We start from the raw sequence: 14,269 nt of genomic DNA, 5'->3' as shown, positions 1-14,269 counted from the left end.
CAAATGTTGTCGACTCAGTCACCTATTGCATCACTTCCTTTAGGGCTTCGGCCTCCTAATTGATCATTATAGTATAATTGAATGCCCTCTTTCATATGATACCTCCACCTCTGGGACGTGGCAAAAATTCTCCAAATCCATATGGGGAGGGGGGGGGGATGCTTGTGGACAGTAGGGGTGTACACTCGACATAAATAGGAAGCAAACTCAGGAGAAGTAATGACATCTCACAAATATTTATTGAATAAATTGTTTCCAATAACCCTGCCTCGTTAAATCAATGAGCTTGGTGTTTTGCTTTCAAAAATAGGTTATAGTAGAAGTCTAAACTGCAGAAAATAAAAACATCCAAGCTGCCTTTTAAGGATACCTTGGAATATCTGTCTATTTTTTAACCATCGGACCCTAGTTTACGACAAAAACAACACAATTGACGGCAGCTCCTGTGCCGCGTGGTTTTTCGAGGTTTCCCATTTACTTCCGTGAATAAAAAGGACGATGACCATTTTTCTTGGAAAACTCTGCACTCTGTGCCCACTTTTCGTGTTTTTGACGGAGACATTTTGGGGCAATGAGAGTGCCAAAGCGCATAATGTTGAAAGTATAAGGCAGAACGACAAGGTAGCTCCGGGCTAGCTGCACTACCTGTTTATACTTGCTCCCTGCTCAGCCCCGGTATAAAGATTGCTTGCTTAACATAATTGCTATTGCGACATCTAGTGGACAGATTATGCCCCGTTTACACCATCCCGCTAATGGCCGCTAATGGCCGATGGACCACCGATGTGGAAGTCGGGGTGATTCGGGTGACATCGGGCTAAAAATGTATGATCGGGTCAATTTATCGGGGTAGCATTTACACATACCCGATGTTATAACGATAACATAACGATTTATGCCAGGGAAGACACCCGAAGTGCGTTTGGCGTCATTTGACGTCATTTCGAATGACGCCAAACACGTCAAATGACGCGTTTGGCGTCATTTGGCGTCATTTCGGGAGAAGGAAAAGGGGAGACTGGTTTAGACTGATATTTATTTATATATTTATTTATATTACAATAGCGATTTTATAATAATAGAACGCCGGTTCTAAATGGGCGAAGTACCCTGTAATTATAAAAGTAGGACATCCATCCATCACCCCCTATTTATACCCAAGTGGCAGATTGAGGGTCTTCCTTAACACAATCTGGTCACTCACAATCGTTATTTGTCTAGGGTTCTCGAGGGTCTTTCGTGTGTTGAGGTTTCCGATATAAAGACGACAAAACACGATAAAGCGCGGAAGATTAACGAATATAGCCGATGTGCCCAGGAAAATTCCCCAACGATTTGCGATGTCTTACGTTATACTCCCGTTCTATTCCCGATTATAGCCGATTAGCCCATAGCAACACCTGGTAACCGATTCTACCCCGATAGACCCAAAATTAACAAACATGTTTGTTCTTTGCCGATGTTGCCCGATCATTGAGCATTTCTTCCCGTTTCTTCCCGTTGTCTAACGATGTTCCCGGGAAGAGTAACGGTGTTTCCCGATGCAACCACGCTATTTGCCGATGTGATAACGATAGCTGCTGATTTAGCCGTCGGGCACCATCGGGGCCCACTATCGGGTAGGAGTAAACAGGGCATTAAGAACAGCAGTTTCTTTCATTGAAAAATAGCAGCTCATTTTACGTTGCATTCCAAAGCGACTTCCAGTTACACACAATTGTCCAGTAGTTCAATGTACAACAAATTAATCAGTGCCAGTCAATGCAATCCATGTAATGCTAGGAAGGATTTTTATAAAAAAATATATACGTTTTTTTATTATTTATTTATTTATTTATTTTTTTTACAATACTGTACTTCACAAAATCATCTTGCGGGCCGGATTAAACCCGTTCGCGGGCCTGATCCGAGCCCGCTGGCCGTAGGTTTGACACCCCTGATTTAGCAGGTGTCTGTAGGCCTATATCAGGAGTTAATGCACACCCTGCAGCCAATCAGAATACGAGTATTGCCCCAGACCGTGGTATAAACAATATTATTCACGAGTTATAATCAACCTCTACACATCAATATTTAAGGTTGGGTATGGGATTTGCGAAACGCCAGCAGATTTTGAAAATACACAACTCAATGGCCTACCCCCTCTCCTTCAACGCTGACTCTGACTCCACCCATTCCAAGTACCTGGACGCGCAATCATGCACGAGCGCGAACACAGATGCGCGAGAGCGAGCCAGGCTAGCGTAGGTTTTCGTTAAACAACATGGCAACATTAAAAAAACAACATGGGGATGGTGGCGTCTTGTCTGCCATGGAAATTGTCTTCTACTGCTAGGTCCAAATGTGGATTAACTAGTTCCAGTAGCTACCGCAGGATAACAACAAACAGGAGCTTGCTCTGGGTCACGAGCTCTGGGTCACGAGTACTGCACGGAGGGGTTGCGCACGGGCGCGGGGGAGGGGGAGTACAGTACGACCGTTTGATTGACGAACTTACTGTCCATTGCAACTCGGTGGCTCTGGAAATCATTGGCTGGAGTTTTTTCGAGCCCTGCCCGTTCCACAGATGATTGACTTGTTTAATTTTCATGTCAGTACTGGCTGTAAGTGGGTTTCAAGTAATTCTACAAAAATGGCCAAAAAAGCGAATTCCATACCCAACCTTTAATGATAACCCATTAAATACGGTATGATTTCTAGATGTCATGGCAACGTCCGCTCGCGACACGACTTGCAAGGCATCCACGCGGATTTCCATTCACATAGCCAAAAACAAGACAACAGATCTATGGCTAGATCAAAACATCAAGACATACAATTCTAAAAAAAACAGATGAAGCAGCTACCCTTTTTTCCTTCGCGGTTTGCCTACAGAGCTGCGCACCTGCATTTAATATATCCGTGAATTGTCACAATTTCTCAGAATCAAAGGTGAAAGTAGAAACAGGTGGCCTAAAGCTGTCATATTGTTAGTTATCACAGACAATTTTAAGTAGAAACGGGGTGCCAAAAGCTGTCATATTGTTAGTTATCACAGACTATTTTTAACAATAAATGTTATGTACGGAGCTCCTTAAGGGACATTAGGGAGAACGCTCATGGACAAAACCTTAGTTTGGAAGTCGTGCTTAGTGACATGACAAATACGACAAATACATGAGTTTGAAATTTGTGCTTTTTTGAAATTTTGAAAACACTTGTCCCTGATCACGTTTCAATAGATTAAATAACGTGACAGTGTCACGTATTTTCGTGAGACCGGGTTGCTTCTTCACAGTTGAACCCCTCCATTTTGAATGTATCTATTTCCTCTGATGCAGACCCCCCCCCCCCCCCCCAACTAACCGCCACCTCCCCACTGGCCGGTCATAAAGAGAAGCCATAAACTAGACAGGGAGAAAGATATTTATGTCGAGAGAGAGAGAGAGAGAGAGAGAGAGAGAGAGAGAGAGAGAGAGAGAGAGAGAGAGAGAGAGAGAGAGAGAGAGAGAGACTCTCTGCTCTCTTGGTGCTATAAGGGTCTATTTATCACACGTCTTTATCGCTTGTTCCTCCGTGTTTTTTCTCACAGCGATTATCATCAGCGCTTTGTGTCCCATAATGATATTGTGTCTGCTTCTCGCCTCCCTATTCTAACCTCGTCTGTGTAGACATTGTGTGTGTGGGGGTTTCTGCCTGTGTGTTTGTGTGTGTTTGGGACGGGGGACAGGGGACGGGGGAACGGGGGGACGGGGGGGGTTGCATAATTGCGTCGTATTGAGCGGTGTTTTAAAATGAAAATAATAAAATCAATCGCTGTTTCGTACCCTACCTACAATATGTTGTCTGAGGTTTAATTAGACAAGCTATGTGCAACAAACTTGTTAAAGAGGTGAGAGATTGTGTGTGTGTTTGAGCATTGATTGTGATATACTTATTTAGTGATAACCAGAAGTAAAATGTACTTCTGTTAGTTTCTATTCAATGCTTTCATCTAGTTCATCATGTGATAGGGTATAGTAATGTCACTTCTGCTATTGCTTAGAAAATCAGCATGCCAAATCGATAGACAGAATAAGACAACAAAATCATTAAAAAAATGTAATAGCAGGTTTTATTGTGTTTGCATTATGGTGGAAAATCATATTTAATATCATAACATGGTCTCTTCTCCCCTATTTATGGCTGTTTGATTACCATTCTCCCCTATTTATGGCTGTCGTATAACCAGCTGGATCCTGTTTATAATTAATACGGAAAAGTTTCAAACAGGTTGTTTGGTTGTTGTAGAAGTACTAAACCCTCCTTGAAAATAATACAATATCATTTTTCGTATCAATTAAAATTTCTAATTTTCTTATCTTATCCGTTATTTTACCGCTTTGAGGCACATTCTTGGGGGATCCACGTTCTGTGATGAGAGCACTAATGGGGTGCTGGCTGATGCGTTGCGACCTGATTATGCTGCGATAACGAAGGGGGACAGACCCTCACTAAGGGGAGGAAGCAGCCAAACAGAAAATGACAGGGAGCTGTTGAACGAGCAGAGCTTCTCAGATGTGGACCCACTGGGTTTGATTGGGGGGGGATCGTGACCTCGTATGTCTGAGATTGGAGATCAAAGTCGATGTGCCAGCCCTCTTAATCAGGCTCTCACAACTGAGGCAGATGATGGATCACGCTTGAACCCTGCATTGGCTTTTGGACTCTCTGAGACTCTGGCTGAACATTGGCTGTAAGATATAGGTTGGGGGAATCCATTTCTCTTTCACTGTAGATTTTAGTATATTCCTTCATTCCTCTCAGGGTTATGCCTGTCATCTGAAATACGTTATCTGATTTGTTTTCCATTAGTATTTGGCAATGTCCTTTGCCGCCTCTCACTCCTCCACTTCCAGTCCTTTCTTTGTAACACAATAAGTACCTAAAACACACACGATTTGTCTCTCTCTCTATTTCTCTTATCTTACTCTTAGAGCTCTCTCTCTCCATCTCTCCCTCCCTTCCTCTGCCTCTGTCTCCCCCTCCCTCTCTCTCTCTCTCTCTCTCTCTCTCTCTCTCTCTCTCTCTCTCTCTCTCTCTCTCTCTCTCTCTCTCTCTCTCTCTCTCTCTCTCTCTCTCATCCTAAGAAAATTTATAAGATGGTCTCAAAACTGTGAGATGTCCTTTGTCATATAGTCAAAGACTTACTTTTTATGTAGCTGTGTGTTTTAAGGAAGTCATTGCAATTTAAATTGTGTTGGTGCATTGAAATGAGGTTTGTTATGGGTTAAGGGAACGTATTGAACATTGTAATTGAAACGATTTAAATGGGAACACGACCACAAGACATGCTGAGCGCTACTATATGTACTATATAAGGGAAGTTGTAACAATTTTACAATGACAAGCATTGACGAGTCCCAGACTGTTCAGTTGATCAGCTAAAGTTTATGTGGGAGTGTGTTTGGTGTTGCTTGGTTTAAGCAGCCTCACCCGGCCCGAGTCAGACTGATTGGACTGGGTGAGGGTGCACACCTGTTGTGCATTGAGCAATCAGTATGCACAGGTTAAACCAGCCATCACCACGCGCGAGAGAGAATTCCTGCATGGCAACATGGAGCACCACCACCACCACCACCACCACCTGTCTCCATCTACCAAATGCATCTCCCAGGTGTATCTGTGTTTCAGCCCGGCTCATGTCATGGAGCTTTTCGGAAAGAGGGCGAGGATATATAGGTCTGGTAGAGCCAAGTGAAACCTCAGTGGATGCAGTTTGTTTGCTTGCTCCCATGGTTGCAGCGCATTGCATGTGTGTGCCAATTCGTTTTGTGTCTGGTAACCCCGGTTACAGGGAGAACAGTGAATCACAACCCACGGGCCAAAACAAAAACAAATGTTCCGACCCCGGATGGATGTTTCAAAAGACGACATACTGGCTGTGGCTTTGTTGTCGGAAAAAAGCCAGTATTCAGACACTTCCCTCATCTCTGTTGGCATTTCATGGTCATTGAATGATTTAGTACATTAGTTGTGTCGCTGAGGGAATTATTAAATGTCTCTCTCTCTCTTGCTCTCTCCAGCCTGTGAGCTGATGAACCAGGGCATCCTGGCGTTGGTCACGTCCACGGGCTGCGCGGCGGCCAGCGCCCTGCAGTCCCTGACGGACGCCATGCACATCCCCCACCTCTTCATCCAGAGGAACGGCGAGGGGACGCCCCGCACCGCCTGCCACCTCAACCCCAGCCCGGACGGGGAGAGCTACACGCTGGCGGCGCGCCCGCCCGTACGCATCAACGACGTCATGCTGACGCTGGTGTCAGAGCTGCACTGGCAGAAGTTCATCCTCTTCTACGAGAGCGACTACGGTGGGTTCTGCAGACCCTTCTGTTTCTGTCTGTCTGTGTGTGTCTCTGTATGTTAGTGGGTGTGTGGGTGTGGGTGTGGGTGTGGGGTGTGTGTGTGTGTGTCCGTGTGCGGGTGGGTGGGTGGGTGTGTGTGTGTGTGTGTTTTTGCACACGCAGGGTTTATTAATGGTTCTTGTAATATTAATACATTTGGTGATTATCACTTAATGTTTAGTGGTGGTAAGTAGACAGAAACTTGATGATTTGTTTTTGACCCGCGGAAATTGTATTTTTTTCAATTATCTCCAAGTTAATAATCTGGTAATAATTGAATTATTGGCAAAGTATCTATATAGACATCGATATTAAAGTAATGGATAACAACTTTGCCCTGGCCTTCATACATTAGACTCACATATTAAGTATGCACGCACTCACACACACGCACGCGCACACACACAAGCACACAATCTCGTAGCATATTGAGGATAGACATGGCTCACCTAATTCTAATTGACTGATGAAAGGCACCAATGGGTAAGGGAATGAGCAGACCGAACTGTGAAATATTAAATAAATATATAGTTTTTTACTATTTCATTACTCCAGACCCGACCCTACATTACCACTATTGTCACATAACTCAAAAGCAAAGTCTGGCTTTGCACTAAAAGAGGAAATGGACGGATGGGAGTTCTGTTAGATGCCGCATTCATATTTCTTCCACACTCCAGCGCTGCCATGGCTGAGTACTGTCTCATCACTTAGAAAGTGAAACCTCGAGGTAGTGGAAGTTAGAACAACATATCGTCTCTCAAAAGGAGTTCTGTATCGTCAAGCAGGTAGCACAAAACACCAGCGTGTGCAGTTCTCAACTGGAACATTTTATCTATATTATTAACTGGCTCTTTAGTATAAACAGTGTGTGTGTGTGTGTGTGTGTGTGTGTGTGTGTGTGTGTGTGTGTGTGTGTGTGTGTGTGTGTGTGTGTGTGTGTGTGTGTGTGTGTGTGTGTGTGTGTGTGTGTGTGTGTGTGTGTGTGTGTGTGTGTGTGTGTGTGTGTGTGTGTGTGTGTGTGCGTGCGTGCGTGCGTGCGTGCGTGCGTGCGTGCGTGCGTGCGTGCGTGCGTGCGTGCGTGCGTGCGTGCGTGCGTGCGTGCGTGCGTGCGTGCGTGCGTGCGTGCGTGCGTGCGTGCGTGCGTGCGTGCGTGCGTGCGTGCGTGCGTGCGTGCGTGTGTGTGCGCTGTGAGCGACGGCTGATGTGAGCGTGTGTGACAGCCTGTGCTGTATTTACATATAGATAGTCCTCTGTCACCTCTCCCATGGAAAGGCCCTCACTCAAAAAAGTGCAGACTCATGGTTGCGTTGCAACAATTAAAGATCAAGAGATCACATGAGGAGATCAGCGGGCTTTGTATCACTCACATGCATAGATTATCAATTTCATATTAGGGTAACTCTACGACACTCGCTTCCATCGTGACATATTTAGCATATTCACCAAACACACACACACCAAAGACACACACACACACACACACACACGCACACACACATGCACACTCATTAAGGAATGCTGCACTAGGATTAGAACATGATTGCACACTTGGATTCACGGCAGATGATACAATAACGGGAAATCCCTGGAGATTCGTGGTCCCACACACAGCAGGTCTGGGCCAAGCTCCCCCCCGGATGACAGGGTAGTGTGTGGTGACACCAGCTCCTACTCCAAGGCTGTTAAATTAGGCACTGCCAAGACAGTGGCGATGACATATTGTTCAGGCGTTCCGATGTTTAACGCAGCACTTGTTTAATTAAACAAATGTAGCACTTAATCAGGATCCCCGTCACACCGCGGCACCGAGATCTGCTGTATCTGCCTTCCAGTGATGCTGGTGCTAACTCACACCTCCAACAGCGGAAATACATTCTGGTCACATCTCATGCTCTGGGAGGCTGGTGCTGAAGGGACCCCTAATCCGCCCTGGCGTGCCCCCTGTGAGGGCTCTCACCCACTGCAGCTTTTACAAGAATAATAAAGGGAAAATACAATGGCAATACATGATCCCACTAACAGCGGCCGGATGCAAATCTGTGTGTAACAAGGTCCATTGCTACACGCCACCGCGTTGGCTGCCACACTACACCTTGATGGCTTTTACTGGGCTCCACCAGACAAAGGACTTGTATCCACCAGATACATGGCCTGCTGCTCCATTTCTGCCATGCAGGAGTGTGTGGTGATGTCTGGTTTTACCCCGTTGCACATTGACTGCACAAAGCACAACAGGTGTGCAGAAAAAATGTACATCGTATCCCAAAGTGTGGATTGTGTGAGTGGATTCTAGACTGGTTTGAGAAGCCTCCCCTGGCCTGAGCCTGATTCGACTCTGGGGCCGGCCGGTTTAGGCTGCTCAAACCAGTCTTCATACACTCCACACTGTGGGACACGATGTCAATGTTTTGACCGTGCTGCCATGTTATGAAATGGTTGGGGCCATCAGTGGGGCGAATATCTGTTTCAATCCTCTTGCCTCCCTCTCCCCCTCCCTCCCCCCTCCCTCCCCCTTACCTCACATCCTCCCCTGCTGCTAGATTAGTTAAATCCAAAGCTACTCAGGAAGGATATGAGCAAACCTTTCAGTGGGCTTATACAGGCTGAGATCAAGTTCTCAGGATGTGATCTGGTCAGGGTAGTGAGACTTCTCCCTAACTCTGTCTCTGAACCTTTCTCTCTCTCTCCCTTTCCCTCCTCCTACTCTTCCCCATTCTCTCGCTGTCAGCAGCTGGCTATAATGTAGGGCTCAATACAAGGCTTCAGTACTTTCACACAGAACAGCAGCTTTTGTGATGCCTCTCCATATTCTAGAGCGGAGAGAGAGAGAGAGAGTCTAGTTGTGCGGTGATGCGTATGCTTGCCGAGTGAGACCTCTCATATCCCGGGCGTCCAAAAGCGCAGGGGGGAACAAAAAGCCTGGAGGAGTGTGTGGAGGCATTGAGTCGGTAGTTGGAAAGAAAGAACATAAGATAAGAGAGAATTGGAGAGAAGAGCCCGATCCATAAATGAAAAATACTGTATTATCAAGACACGGATCCATATTTATCACACTGGAGAACCAAAAAAACACAATACTTACACATGGATAACTGTAGCTCCTTTGGTAAAGTCTTTGATAATGGACAAGGAAAGTGTTTTTCTGTCAAAACCACAGATGGATTGAGTCCCAGGATGTCGCACAGCACAGAGTAAAAACTCATTCCCATCATGTCTGGTACTACTGTGAGGAGGCAGAGAGACGGAGTGAGGTGACACAGAGCAGTGTGGAGCCTCCACAGAGCCCCTGGACGTGGGTCGTCAGTCACAGGCCTCCGACGCTGCGCTAATTAAAACGCCAGAGTTCACCGACACATCTGGCAGGGCATGTCAGAAATGTATTACAGAGCCATCACCCAGCAGATGTTAAGCCTGTCAATAGACAAGCCCCCCGCCCCCCTCCTCGAGATCAACCCACACATGCACACGCACACGCACACAGACACACACTCATACGCACACACACACAGACACACACACACACACCCACGCACACTGACTCATAACGCTCAAGGGACAGGGAAGCCGGTATGGCTCCTGTACACACCGTGTCAAAGCAGTGGCCTAGCCTTTTGATCTATGTGGACAACATGTTTCCTTGAGTGACAGCTTAGGGGAAAGTAGGACGATGTGAGAGGCTGTTGAGGGCGGCGCTGCCTGATTACACGGCGACTCAATCAACCCTCTGCCTTGTTTACTAATCCAGGGACGAGTGCCATTTGACTGCATGTCAGGGACTGGGCAAAGTCAGTTCAGTTATTTTGTTACAGAGCGCCTCCTGAAAAATGATGGATAGTAAATCTGTTTCATGGTGCCAAATTATCATTTGAATGAAATGCGCTTCCATATATTGCCATAGAAACCATAAAAAGTACAACGAGGCTAACGCAAATCTCCCTCCTTCTGTTTATCTATTTATTACAACGGTGCCACAATATTCTGTCAGTAAAACGCCCACCTGGTTGTCTTTCATGGCGCCTCAAACAGCTGGCTTGTCTAATATCTGGAGGTAAACTGTGTCTCGCCACAATGGACCTTGGCAGGAAGGTGGGCTCTCCAAGCCTGTATCGCTCGGCCGTCACCTCAAAGGCATCGGCGACCAGTCGGTATCAGACTCCTCCACACTTCTAAGTCATCTCCGGGTGTCGACTCCGGCGACTTGGCCAGCGTACCGAATCAATACGGGGCGGACGCCACGAGCCGGGCTTCTTCACTACTGGCGACGCCAGACAGCGGAAGGCTTCTGCACAAGCAGAGCTGGCCTTTAGAGAAGTCTTTAAGCACCTTGATGCATAGCAGGGAGGGAAGAAGGGAACTGCAAATGGAAAGGCTTTCCAGCGCAATAGGTGACCAATATGACCTTTGAACCTCTCTCGCCGCCAGTGTTCCAGTGTTAATATCTCACGCTGTGCTCTATTTACAAATGCAACAAATGGAACACGAGGGGAGGTATACTGCCAGGGCCCATAGCCAAGTTAATGTATTGCTGAAAAGCCTGTCAGATCCGTCGTGAAGCCCACCAGCTCTGCTTCATATGTAGGCCTGCTGTCCTGTCCTCTTGTCGTTGAGCCTTCTTGAAACTGAAACAGTTGAAGGCGGCATGAAGGAAGTTGAGTAAGGGATTCCGTTTAGCGTGACATATTACGTTGTGTATTCATCTGCATTTCATAAGATGTTTCTTTGCTTCTGGAACATGATGACTGGCTGCTGCCTTAGGGCAAGTCTTTTCTTTTTTTAGTTTTATGCTGCATCGAATGGAACATATAAGAGCTCACTGGGAGAAATTGAAATTGACCGCAGGCATGTCATGGCTTTTTCTCCCATTCCAACCATGCCACGGAGAGACGGAGGCTGACTGACTTTGAAACCCCCGTCTTAACTCAGTACCCAGGGTGACAGTGGAACTGAGCATGTCAATAAACCTGAAATAGACTGTATGTGGCTGCCTGTTTATTATGGAGCCCTGGGTCTAATGAGTATGCAGAAATTATGAATACGGAGAAGATGTGTACATTGAATGTGCAAATGTTGTTTACATGGAATAAGCAGAACTGGCATATTGACAGGGTTGTTTTATAATGAGAGAGAACGCATTTCTGTCTGCCTGTCCGTCCGTCTTCCTGCTTGTTCAAAGGGTAAACCCAGCCCAAATGGATTAGAATTAAATTAATAAATATATATATACACACTAAATGTCACATTTTACCTGCTGCTGGTGCCATTATTCTCCTAAATCCCTGAGCCAATTAGAAGGAGCCTCTTAGAGAGCCATACCTGCTGGGCCTTTGAGCGGTCATCTAAACAAGCAGCATGTGTTTGGCTCAGGACCTGCTTCCGCAGCACTTTGAATGGAAATGAAAGACGGGGTTCTTTGATTCTATAAGAGGGGGGAGGGGGGATCGGAGAATGCATTCTGCTCGGAGAATGCCAAGCTCCTTTCCCCCTCCTTCCCTTTTTCGTTTTGCACTCATCTCCTTCAAAATCTCTGGGAAAAATGGATTGTCATTTCTGGTGTCATTACCAGGGTGGGGGCTAGGGGGGGGGGGATGGGGCGTAGTTAAGAAGCCGGGGTCACTGACTTCAGATGTCATTGGGTAATGACTGTCAGAGCGTCCTCGTCTCTTTGTGGAGGCTGAGTTCCTGCTCTCTGCGGAGAGGAAGGGTGTTATAGGCTTGCATAAGGGATGAGGATTGATTCCCCCGCCTAAACACCAGCTTGTAGGCGTCTCTCGGTGTGTTGAGTCCCTTTAATTGGACGGGCGAGGGATGCACGGAGCCAAACACAGCGGGGCTTATCTGGGTATTGAGGAGGTGGAAGGCAACGGGAGATGGGTTTTAGTGGAAGATAAACAGGAGACACAAAATGTGCAGGAACTTTTGTTGCGAACAGACAATGAGCACTGTTGAACTTTGCATTCCATGTGCTTTAATATTTACTCAAGCCTGGCTTGAGTAAATATTAAAACAAATGGAATGCAAAGTTCAACCGATGTAATGCGTTGTAACTGAAATACCACAACTGATATTGGGTATTGTATGGTAAAGGTTTGATTGAAATGTGGATCTTAAATGTGAATGCCGGCTGCAGTATTTTTTTAAAGCAACAGCTCAAGCTACTTTATCTTTCACCTGATGTTGATCTCTATGAATAGGAGACAAACACCGTACAAGTTGACAGATTGGCTGTGGTGAATGGGCTTCTCTGATTGTTTTTCTCCTCCTTTTGATCTAGTAGAAGTCCGGTTTGATAGAGGTTGAAAGAAGATGGAGTTGGAATGCGGTAGCAGCATCATGCATGGTACACACATGTGAAGGACATAAGAGAGATGAGGGTGTGGCAGCAAGGAAGAACAAAATAAAGTAATATAAGGAATGAAAGCTGATCATGAAAAATATTGTTTTTCTGCTGAAAACAATAAGCCCAATTTGCTCCTGCAAAAACACATTTCAAAATTGTAAAGCCTCAATTTTGTGTGATTGTTAGCAACAGGACAATTTGTTTTGCTGTGTCCTCTGGTCCTCACATCTGCTTTTCTCACAACGGAGGCTCTGTCTGTAAAAGTATAGGGAGAAGAAATCACAGCACATTGATCTGAAGGAAATTATGCTTGAAGAAGAACCATGAGGATGACTGTCGATTGCCAATAATGCAGTCCTTTATCACTGAAACAGAATGGAGGGCCATTTGTGGGGTTAGCCTGTTCAAAGGCCTCAACCATCTTTCAGGCGTCTTTAAATTTCCACTGTCTTAACACAGCTGCCTTAAGTCTAAGAAAGAATACTTAGATGATTAAGCAATAACAAAGCAACAACTTGAGCCTGTTGTTGTGAGTGTCCATGTAACTACCTTCATGTGAGACTGTCCCTTCCTAGCCTGCCATCACCAGGCGAAGTGCACACTGCAATCAGTCTGGAACCTTCCGTTTTGCACAAAGCAAAATTACTCCGGACACTATTTAATAAGACCTCAACCAATCCTAGCAAAGAAATGGGTGACGCAACACTAAATGACGAAAAAACATCTATCCTCTCAACAATAGCTTTAAGTGCAGTCGTTTGTTCTTCTTTAGTGAAAGCATACCGTCCGCTTAGTTTAATACTGTCTCGATAGCGTTATCAATAGACTGTTCTACATCAGAGGCAGCCATCGTTATTGTTGTTGAAAATACCTCAACGGCGCTCTTCTGCAGCGTCATCATATTTATCTTGCCTTCTTCTAGATAAACGGTTCTTGTGGATCTATCTCATACCAGGCAAACATCTTTTTGTATGGGAGGGTAGCAAGACCTTTTCTGCAGAGCAATTGAAAAATGAGCTTGCAAGATTCATCTGGTTCCAATGCTACTCCCGTCACACCTCCTTGTATTTTCTTGTTCCACTTTTTTACCTTCTCCCTTCCTTCAACCTCCTCTTTTTATATTCCTTCCCCCTCTTTCTCTTCCTTCTCTTCCTCCTTCTTACAGTTCCTGTGACAGTCCATAACATGCATGCTCCCTGTATATTGCATCATGGGTAATAGTTCCAGCTTTACCACTAGTGCTGAGTGGAACCGCTTGGTTAGCATGGCACTAGTTCTCAGAGTACATCCATGCAGTTCTGCAGAAGCTAGCCAAGCCCCTTCCAGTTGCACCCTTGATTTTGGCAAGCTCTTTCATTCGCAGCCTTGCACCAATCCAAGAGAGTTACTTTAGCTGCAAACAGTTCATGTCACTGTGGAACAATCTAAATCTCCCTTTGTCTGTTCTTCCATCCATTTCTATGTATCAGTGGTATCGGATTTGTAGTATCGTTGCTGCAGTGTTACCATTAGCAGACGCCAGACGGGCAGTACCAGATTCGAACCCCCAATTTCCACTGCCAATCAG

The 14,269-nt window shown here is 45.7% G+C and overlaps 1 protein-coding gene across 1 annotated transcript in view; it reads left to right on the top strand.

Annotated features, from left to right (window-relative positions):
- The window catches only part of grid1a (glutamate receptor, ionotropic, delta 1a), a 293,648-nt gene that overhangs the window by 192,882 nt on the left and 86,497 nt on the right, over positions 1-14,269 (top strand). Inside the window, exon 3 of the mRNA XM_056610046.1 lies at positions 6,045-6,329. Within this exon, the coding sequence (XP_056466021.1) occupies positions 6,045-6,329 (285 nt within the window). The remainder of the gene's footprint in view (positions 1-6,044; positions 6,330-14,269) is intronic.

Source organism: Gadus chalcogrammus, chromosome 15, assembly GCF_026213295.1.
Source record: "Gadus chalcogrammus isolate NIFS_2021 chromosome 15, NIFS_Gcha_1.0, whole genome shotgun sequence".
In the NCBI taxonomy this organism is placed as follows: domain Eukaryota; kingdom Metazoa; phylum Chordata; class Actinopteri; order Gadiformes; family Gadidae; genus Gadus; species Gadus chalcogrammus.
The sequence above is the reverse complement of the archived record's forward strand: the minus strand, read 5'-3'. Positions and strand labels throughout refer to the sequence as shown.